This window comes from Miniopterus natalensis, chromosome 8, assembly GCF_054644295.1.
Source record: "Miniopterus natalensis isolate mMinNat1 chromosome 8, mMinNat1.hap1, whole genome shotgun sequence".
Lineage (NCBI taxonomy): Eukaryota > Metazoa > Chordata > Mammalia > Chiroptera > Miniopteridae > Miniopterus > Miniopterus natalensis.
This window is the reverse complement of record NC_142088.1, coordinates 33,810,634-33,828,065: the sequence shown is the minus strand read 5'-3', so window position 1 is coordinate 33,828,065 and position 17,432 is coordinate 33,810,634. Positions and strand designations below refer to the sequence as shown.

Here is a 17,432-nt window from a genome sequence, read left to right as displayed (position 1 = left end):
ACTTTTTGACATTATTTTGAAGTAATGGGTAGGATTATTAAAATTAACTATAAGAGAATAAAAAAGGAAGATTAGAACTCTTAGAATTTCCTATCTTTAACATTTCTTTTCAACTTTTCCCATCTCTTTTAAGGATCGTTTGGCTCATCACCGGTGGCTCTTATTTTTTCATTTTGGAAAAAATGGAAATTCAAATGATCCTGAGTTGAAGAAACTAAAGGGTCTACTAAAAAATGAACATATTCAAGTAAGAAAAAAGTATCCTGCCCAGCTTTCTGCTAGTGTGCTTTCTTGTTAATTTAATACATAGTTATATTTTAAATTACTGGTTTTCTTCCACAATGTATGAAAATGTCAGCCTTTTCCTTTATTATCTGCTTCTAGGGCCTCACATGAAAAGGTTTCTTTCTCCCCCACTCCAAGATTATATAAATATTCTCTACATTTTTAGAAGGGTGGCTTTCTTAAACAACTTTATATTATCTTGGAAATATCTTCTCAGGCTTTTGAACTCTGCTTTTTTTTACTATATTGAGTTTTAGTGTTAGTGTTAAATGTAAATTAATTATTTCTGTCTGTTATATTTATAGACCATTAACTTCTGTTTAGAAATTGTTGTTAGAGCAGTGTCAGTTTGGGATTCTCTTTATGAATATTTAATTGAATGGGTAAGATTTCATTTTCATCATATTGAACCTTCTCTTTCTGCTTTAGGTTGGCAAGTTTGACTGTTCCTCTGCACCAGACATCTGTAGCAATCTCTATGTCTCTCAGCCATGTCTAGCAGTTTTTAAAGGACAAGGAACCAAAGAGTATGAAATTCATCATGGTAAGAAGGGAAAAAATTATAAAAATTATCTTAATTTTCAGATAGTACAGGCATAGCTTGGAGATACTGTGGGTTCAGTTCCAGACCACCACAATAAAGTGAGTCATATCTTTTTGCTAGTGGAGGGTCTTGCCTTCTATTTGTAAAAAATGCAACATCTGTGATGCTCAATAAAGCAAAGCACAATAAAACAAGGCATGACTAATTTTTAATAATTTTGCTCTCATTTATTAGTAAATTTGTTTCTTGCAGGGAAAGACATTTTTAACTGTGTATGGTTAGTTTATACTCTACTCTTGATCAGTGTTTCAGCAAGAACTGTGGTGACATGTTAGGCTAGGGAGGAGTTTGAGGGTCTTGCTTGTTCACAAAGTAACATCTGCAGTTTTCGTTCCAGTTTGCCAAATATAGTATCTTGGCCGTATGAGTAATTTTCAGGCATTCCTTCAGATTGTTTCCTCCACTAGACCACCAGACATCTCCATTGTCATCTTTCTTGAATTTATGATCGCATTTATATATTTCAGTTTGTTTGGGACTGCAGCTTTGCATTCATGTGGCAATATTCCAGTTCCTAGGGTTTGGGATCCTTCATAGTTCCTGTCCTGAAAAGGTGAAATACAGCAAAAGGCAAGCAGACTACCAACTATCGCACAATTAAGCAGATAACAGATAGTGACGTGCCTGTTATGTGACAAGCTTTGTTTTAGGTGTTAGGAATGCAAAGTTGTAAGATACAACTTTGCTCTGAAGATGCTTAAAATATTCAGTGCAGATAAGAGGAAGGGGATCTATAAGCAAATATGAAAACCAGTGTAGTGGCCATTACATATAAATTAATAAAGTCAAATAAAGAGACTTGCAAAGTATCAGTCAGGAGCTGAATGCTCAGTTTCCCAAAGCAAACATAGAAGTACAAAAAGTGAGTCTCTTAAGCCATAGGATCTATGTGAACAGAGGCTTGTATGGCAGGTAATCCTGGTAATGATGACTGTTCATTCTGTACTTTTTCTACGGCAAACGTTTCCCTCAAGGCTTTGTGCACTTCTGCATTTCTGTGTTATCCTCACAGCAGCCCACAGGCGAGCACTGAGACTCCGAAAGAGGCTAAGTAGCTTGTGAGCCCAGGACAACCACCAGCAACCGGGTCGTGTAGGTTTTGTATCCAGATATGTCTAACTCCAAAGCCTAGGCATCCAGCTCACTAAATACTACCTCCTTAACATGTTAGAAATGACCAAGTTTTCACAATAGTCAGAAGTCCTCAGTTTCTTACTACATGGGTTTCTCTATAGGGCTGCTCACAGCATGGCAGCCGGCTTCTCTCAGAATGAAGGCTTAGAGAGAGACACACACACGTACATAGAAGCAACAATATCTTTCATAATCTGATCCCACACCAACCCTAGTACAATGGTAAGAGTACATGAGGTAGAGATTACTGGGGGGTTGGTTTAGAGACTGGCTACCACAAGAGATAAGCATGGGTTACACTTAGGAAGAACAGTTAGGAGGAATAATTTTCTGAGCTTAAAGAAAGCGATCTCTTCATTGAGACCTAAAGTGTAAGTAACAGTTACCTAAATAAAAAGGTAGCAAACACATTCCAAGCAAAGGAACCAGCAATTGTATTCATGGACTCTAGGAGAGCCTCACTTATTCTTAGAAAGCAAGAATTTCAGGATAGTTAGAATGTTGAGTGTTGGAAAAGAATGAGACTTGAGGCTAGAGAGTGTACCAGGGATTCAAACTATGTGTTTCCTCTGACAGGTAAAAGAATGTGGACTCTGTACTGAGGACAGAGCAACAAAGGCATTCCTGGATTTAAGCAGAGATATAATTTAGCTAGTTTTACATTTTAGAAAGGTGACTAGGTGCTGAGACTGGATAGAGGCAAGACTGGAGGAAGAGGGAGCAGATAGAAGCCCAACACATTCATGTCGGAGAAGATGGCTGCTTATCTAAACAGTGGCGGTGTGGATGAAAGAAGTAGGCAGGTTTTTTCAAATGCCAAGAATACAAAATCAGTATAACGTGATGATTGTTTACCTGCGAGAGAGTAGGAAGAGGGGGCCCAAGTTTCTGCCTCAGTGGCTTGGTTGAGTGAGTGACTGTGTCATTCCCAGAGGAGGAGTGGGTGGGGAGTACACCCCCTCCACAGCTGAATGTCGCAGCTAAAAAGGTACATAATCGTCGCATTAGTGAATTCAGCCTTGAGAGGATGAGCTTGTCTGGGTAAATAGACAAGATCAGAGCCCTAAGGATCACTTTCAAGGGACAAAGAGAAGATTCTTTAAACAACCCCAGCAGCAGCAGCTGGAGGGGGAGGAAGAGAGCGGGAGAGAGTGGTGTCCTCACTCCATCCAAGTATGTGTGGAACTCTCCCACTGGACTGTGAGCTCCTGAAGGAGAAGCCTGTGTCTTATGATGCATGCCCTGCAGCATTTAAAGCAGGGCCTGACCCATAATAGGTGCTTGACTTAGTATTGACTATTGAGTGAGTAAGCCAAAGGGCACATGGGAAAAGGGAGCATGCTGGTTGAGAAAGCTCTTATTTGCCAAGCCGAGAAGTACGTGAATTTTAGGCAACGGCAAATCGCCAGGGGTCTTCAGGCGAGGGGACAGCATGACTAGGTTAATGTTTTTTATAGAAGCAATGTAGTAAATGGACTAGATAAGAAAAAGCAGAAAGACCAGCTTGGTTATTGCAGTAGGCCAAACAGCTTATGCAGTAGCCTAAGTTGGGGTTGGAGATGGCAAGAGATAAAAGGGATGGAGTTGTGATACAGGGCCAAAGAAAGAAGGGAAGAATGCCTCTGGGCAATCTTTAGGCACCTAGGTGATGATCCGCCATTGCCTAGGTAGGGTAGGAGAGAAGAAGCAAGTTTGGGGGGAAAGAACTTCAATTTGGACATAGTATTATGTTTGAAATGTTTGTATGACATCCAGGTTAGTTTTTCAGTAGCTAGCTGGCAGTACAGGTTTTTGCATTCATAATAGAAGTCTAGGTTAAAGTAACAGATTTAGGAGTTAGGCCATAGTAATAGCTCAGGTAAGCATAAAGAACTCTAAGAACACTGCAAGGACACTAAAATTCTGCCTCTGAGGATAAACAGACACTTTCAAAGAGATCTTGACATTTTAACTGGGTGCTCCCGGCAGAGTGAACCTGTGTACATATAGCTTACAGAACATTAAAACCTCACCAAAATCCATTTGTTCATATGTTTATCTTTCTTTAACATTTTAAGTATAAAAACTTTGAAGTGTTTTTATGGATAAAAGGCAGAATGTGGGTTTTAACTTTTCTCTTAATTTCAAAGGAAAGAAGATTGTATATGATATACTTGCCTTTGCCAAAGAAAGTGTTCATTCTCATGTCACCACACTGGGACCTCAGAATTTTCCTGCCAATGACAAAGAACCATGGCTTGTTGATTTTTTTGCCCCTGTAAGTTATTTTCATCTGTCAGAATTCAATATTGTCAGATTTTCTCTTGTTACAGTGAAGAGATTTTCTAAGTAACCTTGAAGCGTGGGTACAGTTTTGGCCACATAGTACATCTAAGATAGCACTGATGTGCTTCCCTCTAAGGATTAAGTACATATATAAGCATAAGATTCGCAACTAAGTGTGTTTTTCTTACTTAGTATACTGCTTGTTAAAAAAAATGATGTGGGTTTTTGTTTTTTCATTTTACTTGGCTCAGTGCTTATGCATATTTTTTCTTTTGTAGTGGTGTCCACCATGTCGAGCCTTATTGCCAGAATTACGAAAAGCATCAAAGCATCTTTATGGTCAGCTTAAGTTTGGTACACTAGATTGTACAGTTCATGAGGGACTCTGTAACATGGTAAGGCAAAATATTAAAAATGTATTCTCATTAATCTAATATTAAAATAAAATAACTTTTTCAAATGGACATCTACATTTTAAAAAGCATGTTTTTATTTATTTTAGAGGGTGGGGACGGAGAGGGAGAGATAGAAACATCAATGGGAGAGTCTCAACGTCGATCAGCTGTCTCCTGCATGCCCCCTACTGGGGATTGAGCCTCCAACCTGGGCATGTGTCCTGATGGGGAATCAAACCAGTGACCTCTTGGTGCATGCGTTGATGCTCAGCCACTGAGCCACACCATCCAGAGCTCTGAAATTATTTTTGAACCCTAGTCAAAGATTCCAATTTACTAATAAGTGCTTGTCAACTTTAAAGGTGCAAAATTCAGCTACAACAAATCCACAGATCTCTTTATAACTTTTAAAAGAATAAGTAAAAATTAAAACTTTAGAGAAATGCTTCCTGAGCTAGTGTTCATGTTAATTCTGAGGAGGAAATTGTATTTTGTACCATAAAAGGTATCTTGAATATCAAGAATAAATAATGACCACATTCTTAGGGCATGATTCATCATTCTTAAACCTAAAATATGGTTGTGTCCACATTAATTATTAATGTATTTCTTTATTCTTGCTATTCTATTTTCTTTATTTTCTTTTACTTCTAGACAAATTGGAATATTTATCATAGTTTCAAAAAAAGACTTAAGCTAGAGATTAGCCTGCTCTTTACAGCCTTATGCATCTTAGTTTGGGAGAGTAAAAAGGGACCAAGCTTATAATTACTGATGCTCTCTTCTCTGCATTTCATGTCTATGGATTTTATGTCTAATGGAGTACCTATAAATAAGGGTTAGGTATTTGTCACTACAACTGTGAATCCATTTCCTTTGCAAAATTTGTCCTGGCCAAAAATTTTTAGTCACCAGCAATTTAGTGATGGATTTTTAAACCTTGTTGTTACTTAAATAAAGGGAAGCTGGTTATAAATTTGAAACAAATAGGTTAAATATATAAAATCATGTTTAATTTGTTTTCTCATTCTGAACAGTATAACATTCAGGCTTATCCAACAACAGTGGTGTTCAACCAGTCCAACGTCCACGAATATGAAGGACATCACTCCGCCGAACAGATCTTGGAGTTCATAGAGGTTATTTAAATTAATTTAACTCAGTAGTATTATAAATTATAGAAGTAATCTAAGTTATTTTAAGTTCATGGCTATAAATCCTTCTGTGTATGTGTACACTTTATATAAATATTTAATCATGTTTAATAACAGGATTTATTCTTCTCATGCTAAAACATTATTTTCTAACAAGAAAATGAATTTCTTACAGTTTTTCTAATGCTTTACTCATATTATATACTTACTATAAACTCTAAGAATAAGTCCGTGTTTTATTACCTAGCTCAGTGCCTTGTACTTAGTAGGCACAACTGTTTATTAAATACATGAAATTATACTTTCACATAAAGGCTTGCCACCCCCTGTCCATGTTTTCTTGGATAGAACCACCACAGCTTACTTCTTTTAGGTCCCATATAGATGAGACAGGGGTAAGCTCACTATTACCCAGGAAGTGTGTGGGTGGGTCAGGGTAGCTTAACCCAGCCCCCACTGGAGGGCCTTTCAAACCTGGGCAGCTATGCCACACCTGTGTTATTAGCACAGAAGTGCCATATATCTATAGCATCTCCTTTTTTTCACTAATAGTCTTAATTGACTGAAAGAGTTAACAGGGGCTTCCTAAGAATGAAAAATTTTAGATTATTTCTGTAGTGCCCATTCTACTTTCTGTCCTACTGTTCCCTCCCTCCTCCTCCAGAATAGTTGTTTTGGTTTTGTGTTGTTTTGGTTTTGTTTGCCCCAGTGAAGTTAACATCTTCATTAATATTACCCAATCATGATAGACTGAAGCTTTGTTAAAACAACATTTGGAGCCAGGATCTGTAGAGAGGTTCTGCAGTACCTCCAGTCAGAATGTCAGGAAGATAGATTAGTAGGCTTTCTATTATTAATTAAAGGCCCTTTCCAAACCAATCACTGGTTCCAGAACAGAACTGTATGGCTTATGCAAATATCTGGGCAGCTCCTGGAAATCTTGCCTTATCTACTCATAATCTTAAATAAAGTTGTCTCTTTATTTTAATAATACATAGAAATAGGAACAAAATATACCTTGATTTAAGAAGACTGATAGTGAAAATTCAAACTTCATAAGTAAATTAGGGATCATTTCTTCCTTTCTAAAATAACTCACTATAGATTCTCTTTAAAAACCCTTAAGTATCTTTTTAATAGTCAAAAAAAATTTTTTCTAAATAATAGATACCAACAATTTGCCAAGAATATATGAACAACTCTTTTTTTTATATATCTTTTAATGAAAGCTGTGTTGTCTTTAGGATCTTATGCATCCTTCAGTGATCTCCCTGTCACCCACCACTTTCAATGAACTAGTTAAACAAAGAAAACATGATGAAGTCTGGATGGTTGATTTCTATTCTCCGTGGTGTCATCCATGTCAAGTTTTAATGCCAGAATGGAGAAGAATGGCCCGGGTATAGTAAAATAGTTTATGTTATTTTATTTTATTTTTTAATCTTTATTGTTGAAAGTATTACAGATGTCCCCCTTTTTTCCCCATTGATTCTCTCTGCCCCACATCTAGCCCCCCATTTTAAATCTTAACATTTACTAAGAATGTTTATTTAACAATGATTTTGAAACTGAGATGAGTAAGCCCACCTCTAGATTATAACTTAACAATTCTGATTTCACTTAAATTTCAGCTCAGTTTCTGTCTGGTATGTGAATGGTATAGAGTCATCTACCCTTTTTTGTTACTGTATACATATTTGACCAAATTTCTCCTTTATTTTCTAATAAAATGTATCTACTTTTTATTTTTAGAGCTCAAATATACAGCTTCTTCACAATATTGCAGGACTTAAAAGTAAAAAAATAAACAGAATAGTCTTGATCTGCAACACATTTGGATTCTTAAATTTTCATACAAATAGACTTAGTATTACATAAATCATGAAAAATTAAAAAGAAATTACTTAAATACCAGAATGGAAAATGCTGTAACTATTTTATATTTATTTCTAAGATAAATGAACAAACCTAAGAGTTAAAGTGATTTCTGGTATCTTAACATTTGAGATAATACAATTTTGTGCTCTTTTCATTAAAATTTTTAAATTTAGGTATGAGTCAGTGTGCTACCCACAACCCATGTCTCCATTTGAAAAAGAAACTCTGAAATATTGTCAAGACCTCATTAGTTCTTGGTTTCTAACACTTCAAATTTTAGAAATAAATTATCTTCCCTATGTAATGGGCGAATGAAATCATTTAATACGCAATAACTGTAAGTTCTTAACTATAAAATTAGATTTCCAGTTTATTACTATAAATGTTCTATTTTTAAGCCCTTATTTTTATTTGATCAAAATCACTGATAAATAGTATAATGATCGTCTCATAGTGACAGTTTATTGCATATATATGTAAAGTAGTTATGGAGTTAATTTTATTCTAATCGTTTTGATATATTTGTCTCCTTTTTTTTTTCTTTTATAGGCATTAACTGGACTGATCAATGTGGGCAGCATAGACTGCCAACAGTTTCATTCTTTTTGTGCTCAAGAAAATGTTCAAAGATACCCTGAGATAAGATTTTTCCCCCCAAAATCAAATCAAGCTGATCAATATCAGTAAGTATCATCTAAAATTAGAAGGTATTTATTATAATCATTTATTTATACAGTTAAAAATTAAAAGTCATCCTAACTAAATGAAAGTTAACCCAACTAATATTTTTTGGGAGCTCACTATGATTAAGTGCTAATGAGAACTTCAGAAGATGCAAAGAGAATTGAACAGTTCCATAGTTCATGAAGCTAACCGTCTAGTAAAGAAGAAATAAGGAGAGAAAAGAACTAATATTTATTAAGACCCTGTTTAGTTTCAGGTACTGTACTAGATCTTTGCTCACATTATTTCCACTGGTCCTCACACATACCCTGAAAAACAAAAATTATTACCCTTCCTACACTATTACAGATAAGTAAACTGATTCAGAGACCTTAGATTAACTTAAATAACAGCTGCTAAGGTTTGAGGTTGAAGTTTGAACCCAGGTCTGTTTTAGTGCCCATGTTTCCACACCATCAGATGGTTTTTCAGGTAGAAAACTGGAAAAAGCAAGGCAGAATATAATGAATATTACTTAAGAAGTAAAAATCGCCCGAGCTGCTTTTGCTCAGTGGTTAGAGCATCGGCCTGCAGACTGAAGAGTCTCGGGCTCAGTTTCAGTCAAGGGCACGTACCTCAGTTGCAGGCTTGATCCCTGGCCCCAGTCAGGGCACGTGCAGGAGGCAACCAATCGATGTGTCTCTCTCACATCAATGGTTCTCTCTCTCTCCCCCCCTTCCACTCTCTCTGAAAAGCAATGGAAAAAATATCCTTCGTTAGGATTTAAAAAAAAAAGTAAAAATGAACCATGAATCTCAAAGAAGAAAGGGATCACAACTATGAGAAGCAGCATGAAATACTGCATTTGTGAGGTGGCTTTTGATGTGGCCCTTAAAAGTGGGTAGGAATATTATAGACAGTAATAACTAGAGTAAAGGTTTAGAAACTAAAGCCATGGACATTTTGAATTTTGTCATTCCCATCAGTCTGTAGCTGTCCAGCAAGCAGCTAAACATTCAAGTCTGCGTGGAGCACAAAAAGACATTAAGAGTAGTGAAAAACATACTTAGGAAACCATGCGAGTAGTGCTTGTAGCTAGGTGTATCTGAGGAGATGCTAGATAAAGTTACTGGACTAAACTTACCTTTTAAATGGCACAGTGAGATTGTGTTCTGAACATATCCAATAATGGAAAACACTGTTTACAACTGACTTTTTTTTCTTTCCAGTAGTTACAATGGTTGGAATAGGGATGCCTATTCCCTAAGACTCTGGGGTCTAGGGTGAGTAATTAAAATATATGTCATTGTATACAATTGATTTAATGCTATTTACCTTCCTCTTATGTCTGTAATTAAATTTACTGTAAGTTGTTTAAAATTCTAGCATTTTAAGCATGTAGTAAAGAATTACAATTTACCAAGAAGGTTATGGTTTATTACACTGTCATTCTTTGAAGTCATTTTTAACTTAAAGAGTTTTGCAGTGTTATATTTTAGAAGTTTGCTTTGGTTTTATGTAACGAAAAATAATTTTGATTCCTTGCCACAGATTTTTGCCTCAAGCGTCCATAGATCTAACACCTCAGACCTTCAATGAAAAAGTTTTACAAGGGAAAAACCATTGGGTGGTTGACTTCTATGCTCCTTGGTGTGGACCTTGCCAAAATTTTGCTCCAGAGTTTGAGCTCTTGGCTAGGGTAGGTCTTGTCTATCTACTTAAATAAGTTGTAGTCATATGCATGTTTTCATAATTAGCTAAAACATTTTAAATATAATTTTTTTTCTTAAAAGTTTCCTCTGAATTTTAAAAACTATTTCATTTTTATATGACTATAATCTTTGCAGTAGATGTCACCCTTTATTTAAAAGTTTAGCTAACATCTCTGCCTTGGATGACATCATCATCTACCTAACCGCAGCAGGCAGAAGCCTCACTTGTCCTGCTTGTTCCCTATTTCCTTCCCCTGCGGTTAAGGAAGGAATCCGTTTTTGATCGTATATGTGTGTATACGCTGAATAGGGTAAGAGTTTTGACAGGGAGGGAACTGGAGTGTGTAGCTGGAGAAGTCAGCCTTCCACAGGATGAGTGCTGCCTCAGCACGTGAGACCAGAGAAAGACGGGAGGAGACAGAACCTGAGATGTTTGTGCTGTGGCAGACAAGGCATGGGTGCCAGGAAGAAGTACAGCATCTCAATGACAAATCCTTGGGTTTATAAAGATTTGAAACGTTTGGTATTACATTGCTTTGTGGTTGCCAAAGTACTTTATGCCAAAGAGAATGGTAAACCATTTTTGTCTTTTTTCCAGATGATAAAAGGAAAAGTGAAAGCTGGAAAAATGGACTGTCAGGCCAATGCTCAAACATGCCAGAAAGCTGGTATCAGAGCCTATCCAACTGTTAGATTTTATCCCTACAAAGGAGCAAAGGTATGTACCGGTTTTTCCTCTGTGTTCCTTTCCTTTAGCGGGCCAGGCTCAAAAGATTTTTTTTTTTAGTCTGAATAATGCTTTTTTCTAGTTTCTTCTCTCTTTGTCATTATTTTATTGCATTTTACTTAAACAGGTCCTCTTTACATATACATGACGAGATTTTTAAGTTTTTTTGTCTCAAAGTTGATATCTTCATTGCCTTAAAATTTTTACTCATGAATAGGAAAGTTACTCAAGGGACATACCAAAATACTAATAGTGATTTTCTGTGGGTGATAAAATTCGAGGTAATTATTTACTTTCTGTGAAGTTTTATATTTCCTACTTTTATAGAGTTAACATATATTACCTTTATAATTAATTCTTTTTTCCAGGAAAGGATAGTATACTATTGTAATACTTTTGAAAGAGCCTTAGCATCTGAGTATTTTTCTTGGGGAATATTTATTAATGAATGGTTTAGACTACAAGATAAAAGTTAGGGTCCCTTGATTCAGTTATAATTCCTTTTTTGGGTCAGTGATATTTTTTTTTTCCAACAAGAAACTAGACATCTACCAATGGGTCTTGAAATTCAAATTCAGGTGATAACTTCTATGATTATTAATACAAAATCATATGTCTGGTCCTGGTCGGGTAGCTCAGTTGGTTAGAGCGTCATCTCAGTACTCCAAGGTTTCAGGTTCCATCTCTAGCCAGGGCACATACAAGAATCAACCAGTGAATGCATCAATACGTAGAACAACAAGTAGATGTTTGTGTGTGTCTCCCCTTTTCCTTTCCCCCTCCTCTCTCTAAAAAAAAAAAATTTTTTTTAAAAAGAGCATATTTGTCAGCCAGTATAATTCCTCACTGAAAGTACTTATGACCTTTGCTATCTTCCCAAGTAAAGAATGACATTTTTTACAATAGTACTGTGATAAAATATTTGCCTTGTACAATATTCATGTTTTCTGATAAAATATGAAATTTCAAATATTTTAATATGTACTTTTTGACAAAGAATATCAGATTAAGCTCTTATTTATTGGTAATTATAATACATTTTCTAATAGAACTAAATAAAGAAATTAAATGGTGAATTTCAGAAATCTGGAATTGCCAAACACCTAGATTTACCAGTAAAGGATTTTGAGTAGTCCAAGAGGCTAACTCTATCTTACAAACAGCATAGGTTAAGCATAATTTGAGGGGAAAGGAGCTTATACCTGAGCCTGAATCTTCATTCCTTTGGAATCACTAGCTCTACTTCCCAGTTTTCAGAACAGCTGAGAAATGGGTGACATAAATAGGGGTCTTTTCATATGAAATGATGTTGGGGAAATATCAATAAAATGAACAGTCACAGATATGATCAGGCCATAGAGGGAGCTCTTTGAAAAGCTGATGTTACCATGTGCTCAGAGGAGTTCAGAGGACAGATTAGGACCCAGGAAAGCCCTGTCCAAACTGAAAGACGGGTGGCACCCAGAAGTCCAGGTCCAGTGAGGCCAAGGCAGAATATGATGGGGCTAAACAGAAATGCAATCCCAGGTAGGCAGTTATACAAAGAAACAAAATACTAACATACAAATGTGGGGTTCCCTCCAGGAGGAATGAGACAGATGGCTCTAGATCCCAGGTGAGCAGAGTTGGGTATATGGACCTGTCCCCTCCCCTGCTTTTCAGCCACCTCCCTGCTGTGGGCAGAGGAGAGCCAGGGGATAAACATTGCTTTCCATTGTCATAGTTGATCATGGTTTTGTCTGTGCCAGAGATTGTATTAGAACTATTTCAGTCCTCTGGGCATATCTTTTCTTATACAATTTAGTTGGCATTTGGTGTTAGCAGTGCATTTTTCCCAGGGGGTTGATTAATTTACATGTTCTTATAACAGTATCATTTGTATTTATTTCAGGTAAATAATGGGTTAACTGTGCTTTTGTAGTATTTTAATCAAGTTTCTTAGATGGAAATGTCATGTTTTGATTACATACTTAAAAGTGTTTTTAATTTTAGAGAAATATTTGGGGAGAGCAAATAGATTCCAGAGATGCAAAAGAGATTTCAACCTTAATATATGAAAAATTGGAAAATCTCCAAAAACATGGAATGAGAAATAAGGTAAGAACTGAATCTAGAGCCGAGTTTGTAAACATTATCTAGTTATTCTTCCTACACTTTATACGTGTCAATAAACAGGTAAAATGAAGCTTCAAAAAACAGTAAGTAGTTGGAAATTCTTTGGGAAATATGAGAATCAGAATGTAGCCTGTAAACTCTGAAATGCTTAGGAATTTGGACAAGTAAAACCATTTAACAAGAAGTAATGACTGGCCATAAGTTATTTAACTTTTGTTCAAATATAAATAATTATACTGGAGCCTCCTGACACATGTGGATAGTAAATATTCTTTTGTTCTTGGGATAGTCAGGATGTACTGGAACCCATGTGCATCTTGGCATCTCCTTGAATTTTTAACCTAGCAAGCAGTTATAACCTTTTTCCTGCTCTCCTTTGGAAACTCTTGGTTTTTTTCATCTTTAAATCATGAGTCCATGAGTGCTAGAGGGCTTTCTGGATGGAATTTAATACAATCACATATGAGGTTTCTTGGATTCTTTTCCTCTAAGATGAAAGGACAGAAAAACAGCACAGCCTCTGGAGAGTTCTAGAGACATCTGGCTCTGTAGAATCATTAGAACACCACACCCCAGTATAGAAAGTCTTACAGCCTGTTTCAAGAATTCTGTTTTATCCAAATCTAAAAGATAGGGAAGAGATAGTTATGAATCTTTATTTTCTTGGTTTCAGTAAATAGACAAACAAAAAAATGTTTTCCTGATAGTTTGTTTAGCTATGTTTTCTCAAGATATTTTTATTTTTTTTAATTGCAACTTTTAAGTTAAACATTTGAAATAGAAAACACTTTTACTCATAAATCAGAATATCGTTCCTAAAATTAAGTTAAAGAGCACATCAAAGTATGACTTTGAATGTGTAAAACTGTAATTGATAGTATCTGTTGTGGGCAGGTAAGAACTATGTGATACCCTTTTCTCTAACATCGCTAGGTAGGCAAGTTTCATTTTTTATGTGGTGGACCCATTAAATAAGAATACAGAGTAATTATTTTTGAGAGGGTAAAATTGTGGTTAGTTTATATTATTTTACCTTGTTTTTACTATTGTAAACTCGGGTTTTTTCTCTTTCAATTACTTTTATGTTACTGAAGGATGAACTTTAATGATACTGAAGATGAAGAAAAAGTTGAAAAGAAATTCTGACAAATGACATCAGAAGACATCTTTTTAGACTGTTACTACATTCATGGTGGGAATAAGTGAACATTATATTGGACTTGTAATTGCACTAAATTCTCTATATTGGTATGAATGAAGGGCTGCAAGCTTTGTCTATAATGGGCCACGTTGTAAAAATTTAGGTTTTGTAGACCATATGCAGTTCTTTGTCATATATGCTTGTTTTGTTTTGTTTACAACCCTTTGAAAAATGTCAAAACAATTCTTAGCTGAGGGCCATCCACAAGTAGATCACAAGCCACATTCAATCCGTGAGCCATAGATTGCAGACTGCTGGAAATGGAAACGATGCTTGGGCTGACTGGCTCGAACATGAGCCTGCTCTGCTGGTATATACGTACATGTCTAAGTAGTACAAAGTGAACTTTATCACTTAAAGTGTTGTGGCTCCCCTGACCAGAGAGAACTTGGTTTTCAGTCACCTGTTCTAAAAATTCTCCAAAATTGATTCTCTAATCATATATTTCATTTTAAAAATACCATGTGGCAAAATAAACAGATACCCTATTTTCATGATATATTACAATGAAAAGATTCTTCATTCTTTCCTTTCTTACGGGTTGAAGAATTGATTTTAATTTTCACAGTTAAGAAAGTTTTTTGTAACAGTAAGTAAACAAATTCTATAGATTTCTACAGCATCCAGAAATACCTGAGGAAAAAAATATGTACAGCACTTAACAGGGCACTGTAGAGTATCCCAAATATATCATTTAGAGTTCTATATTTTAAAGATATGTGTTAATTTATTTTCTAAATATTTTTCATAAAAATTTTCCCTATGATAGTAATTAACTTTTGAAGCATCTTTCTAATATTTATGTTTCTGTCTTCTGGGTGGGCTCTTTTGACATGTATTTTTTATTTACATTTGCCTGTTTTTCTTCAAAGTAGTTGTTTTTCCCTCTTGTCTATTCTCTTCATTATTCAAACAGGAAAAATAACTTTGAGTTTTGTTTCGCTGTAGCTTATAATGATAATGTAGTCATTCCAGTTATTAGTTTACTGTTGGAGGCTGCCATGTTCAGATAAATATTGGCACAATAACAAGTTATTTTTGTAAGTAAATTAAGTGTATAAATCGAAGAATGAGATCTTTTAATTTCTCAGTTGTTCAGACTCAAAGAATCTAAAAATCTTTTCCTTGCATTTTAACAAAACATTATTAGTTGCCCTGGCCGGTTTGGCTCAGTGGATAAAGTGTCTGCCTGCAGACTGAAGGGTCCCGGGTTCTGTTCTGGCGAAGGGCACATACCTCGGTTGCAGGCTCAATCCCCGGGCCCAGTCAGGGAGTGTGTGGGAGGCAACCAATTGATGTGTCTCTCTCACATCGGTGTTTCTCTGTCTCTCTCTCTCTCTTTTTCTCCCCCCCCCACTCTTGCTGAAAAAGCAATGGAAAAAATATCCTCAGGTGAGAATTTTTTTTAAAAAGTTATAATCCAGGGTGTATGGTATGGTAAAAATCCTAATTGAGCAAAAGATAGATCAGTGAATTAAAAAAAAATCTTGTTTTCCCAAAAACCTGTTAGGATTCTGCTTTATTATATTGGAAGAGCTTTGTTTTTTTAAATTATCATTTTACCTCCTTCCCCAATATTTCCTCATAAATACTTTATAGCTCCAATTTATAGAAAAAGTAAGTTTTTATTTTCAAGTGTAACCCTATTCTTTATAGGCTCTCCCATGTTGTTTTTAGTGTATTACATAACTCCGTATCTTAGATTTCATTTTACACATGTAGGCACATACAGAATAATTACTTCTAGCCTTAAGTTAACACCACCTTTTTGAATTATGATCGGTAATGGCAAGTGCCTTTCATTTACTAAATTTTCAAAGCCCAGAAAATTCTTTAAATTGGTTTGTTTCTATAAGAATCCCAAAATGGAATGCCTGAAGAAGCCTGGTAAATATTTACCAAGTTACTCTACCAGTTATAGTGGTGTGCTGGGCACTGGGGAGAGTACTGGCGTGTGTAATGCACGGTTCTCACACTGAGTCCCTAGCTCAGTGTACAGGTACCTGTGTGCTCCTGCCTATCAGTATAATTTCAGACTCAACTGAAAAACATCGTAGGCAGTAAATAAAATAAGAAGTACTATATATCCTGTAACTTGGCCTAAGTATGTGCCTGTGGAATCAGCTCTAAAGCCAGTGCTGCCTGGGAGCCATGTGAAGTAACCTGTATCTTATTAGTAATAATATATCAGGAGGCCGTTTTCTACAGTCATATCAGTGTCACTGGGTATTTAAAGAACAGCTGACAGAATTGAAGGTAATGGCCGCATTAGTGCAACAGAGCACCTCTAAAGTGCCATTTCTCTCAGCAGCACCGTTTTTGTGCGCAGTGGCCTCGGGTAACCACCATTTGCAGCACAACAGCGTGCATTCTGCCAGGCGGCTGGATCTGAAAAGGAGATGCATTTCAATTGTGACAGTGGAACCATTTGGAATTTCTGTTTTGGTATTAACGATGCTTGCCTATCTCAGTTTCCCAGCTTTTAACATCTTTCATATCTTTTTTACTTAAAGTATGTGATTAAGATAAGGAAAAATAAAATTAAATAATTATTGTATAATGACTTTTTATTGCAAAAGTTTTCTTTAAATTGGTTGTTTTCTGACTATTCAAAGCAGAAATTTTCTTTACATTAATCAGAGAAGAATCATTACATTGTTTCCTGTGGGACACATTTACAAAGCTACTTAGTATGAGAAAGTTTTTAATGAGGAAGTAGTATTTGTAAACAATTTTAACGTAATTTTTGTATAATAGTTTGGTCTTAATCCTTATGTCTACCAACAAACTCAGGTAAAGGTCTTAAATCATATATATTCAGTGAAATAATACGAAGGTTAATTAACCAAGTGCATTTTAAATTTTCTGTTAATACATAAAGGATAAAATTGATTCTAAAGATGAAAAGGAAATATTTCTGCTTATTTCAAAATGAGTAATGACAAAATTTGAGGTCAACTACCAAGCTAAGTCTAAATGTATTGATTATATGTAAAATTGTTAGGGATTTGCTGGCTTGAGTCTTTTTTTTTAAATGTTTAACAGTGGATTTGCACTCATCCTGTTGCCCAATCCTCTTGACAGATATATTTTGTGAGAGGTGACTAACCAAAATTATGGTTGAGGCTTATTACAAACTGCGACATCAATAATGAATCCAGGACAGTATTATTTAGTAGCTTGCTCTTCTGATACTTAGTAATCACTCAAAAGGTCTGTGCTGGCCTGGCCAGTGTGGCTCAGTGGTTGAGCATCAATCCAGGAACCAAGAGATCACCATCAGGGCTCATGCCTGGGTG

At 35.7% G+C, this 17,432-nt stretch overlaps 1 protein-coding gene across 3 annotated transcripts in view; it reads left to right on the top strand.

Annotated features, from left to right (window-relative positions):
* DNAJC10 (DnaJ heat shock protein family (Hsp40) member C10) overlaps positions 1-14,646 on the top strand; it is a 34,329-nt gene extending 19,683 nt beyond the window's left edge. For 2 of the 3 annotated variants that reach the window (XM_087819727.1, XM_087819728.1), the window contains exons 12-21: positions 134-247; positions 715-829; positions 4,153-4,280; positions 4,567-4,683; positions 5,721-5,822; positions 7,082-7,237; positions 8,265-8,398; positions 9,608-9,661; positions 9,930-10,077; positions 10,689-10,916. In XM_087819727.1, coding sequence (XP_087675853.1) covers positions 134-247; positions 715-829; positions 4,153-4,280; positions 4,567-4,683; positions 5,721-5,822; positions 7,082-7,237; positions 8,265-8,398; positions 9,608-9,661; positions 9,930-10,077; positions 10,689-10,877 — 1,257 coding nt within the window. In that variant the 3' untranslated portion in view covers positions 10,878-10,916. Of the gene's footprint in view, positions 1-133; positions 248-714; positions 830-4,152; positions 4,281-4,566; positions 4,684-5,720; positions 5,823-7,081; positions 7,238-8,264; positions 8,399-9,607; positions 9,662-9,929; positions 10,078-10,688; positions 10,917-12,809; positions 12,915-14,026 lie in introns of those variants that run through there. The other variant, XM_016211613.2, reaches the window with a different exon arrangement.
* Positions 14,647-17,432: the final 2,786 nt, after the last annotated feature.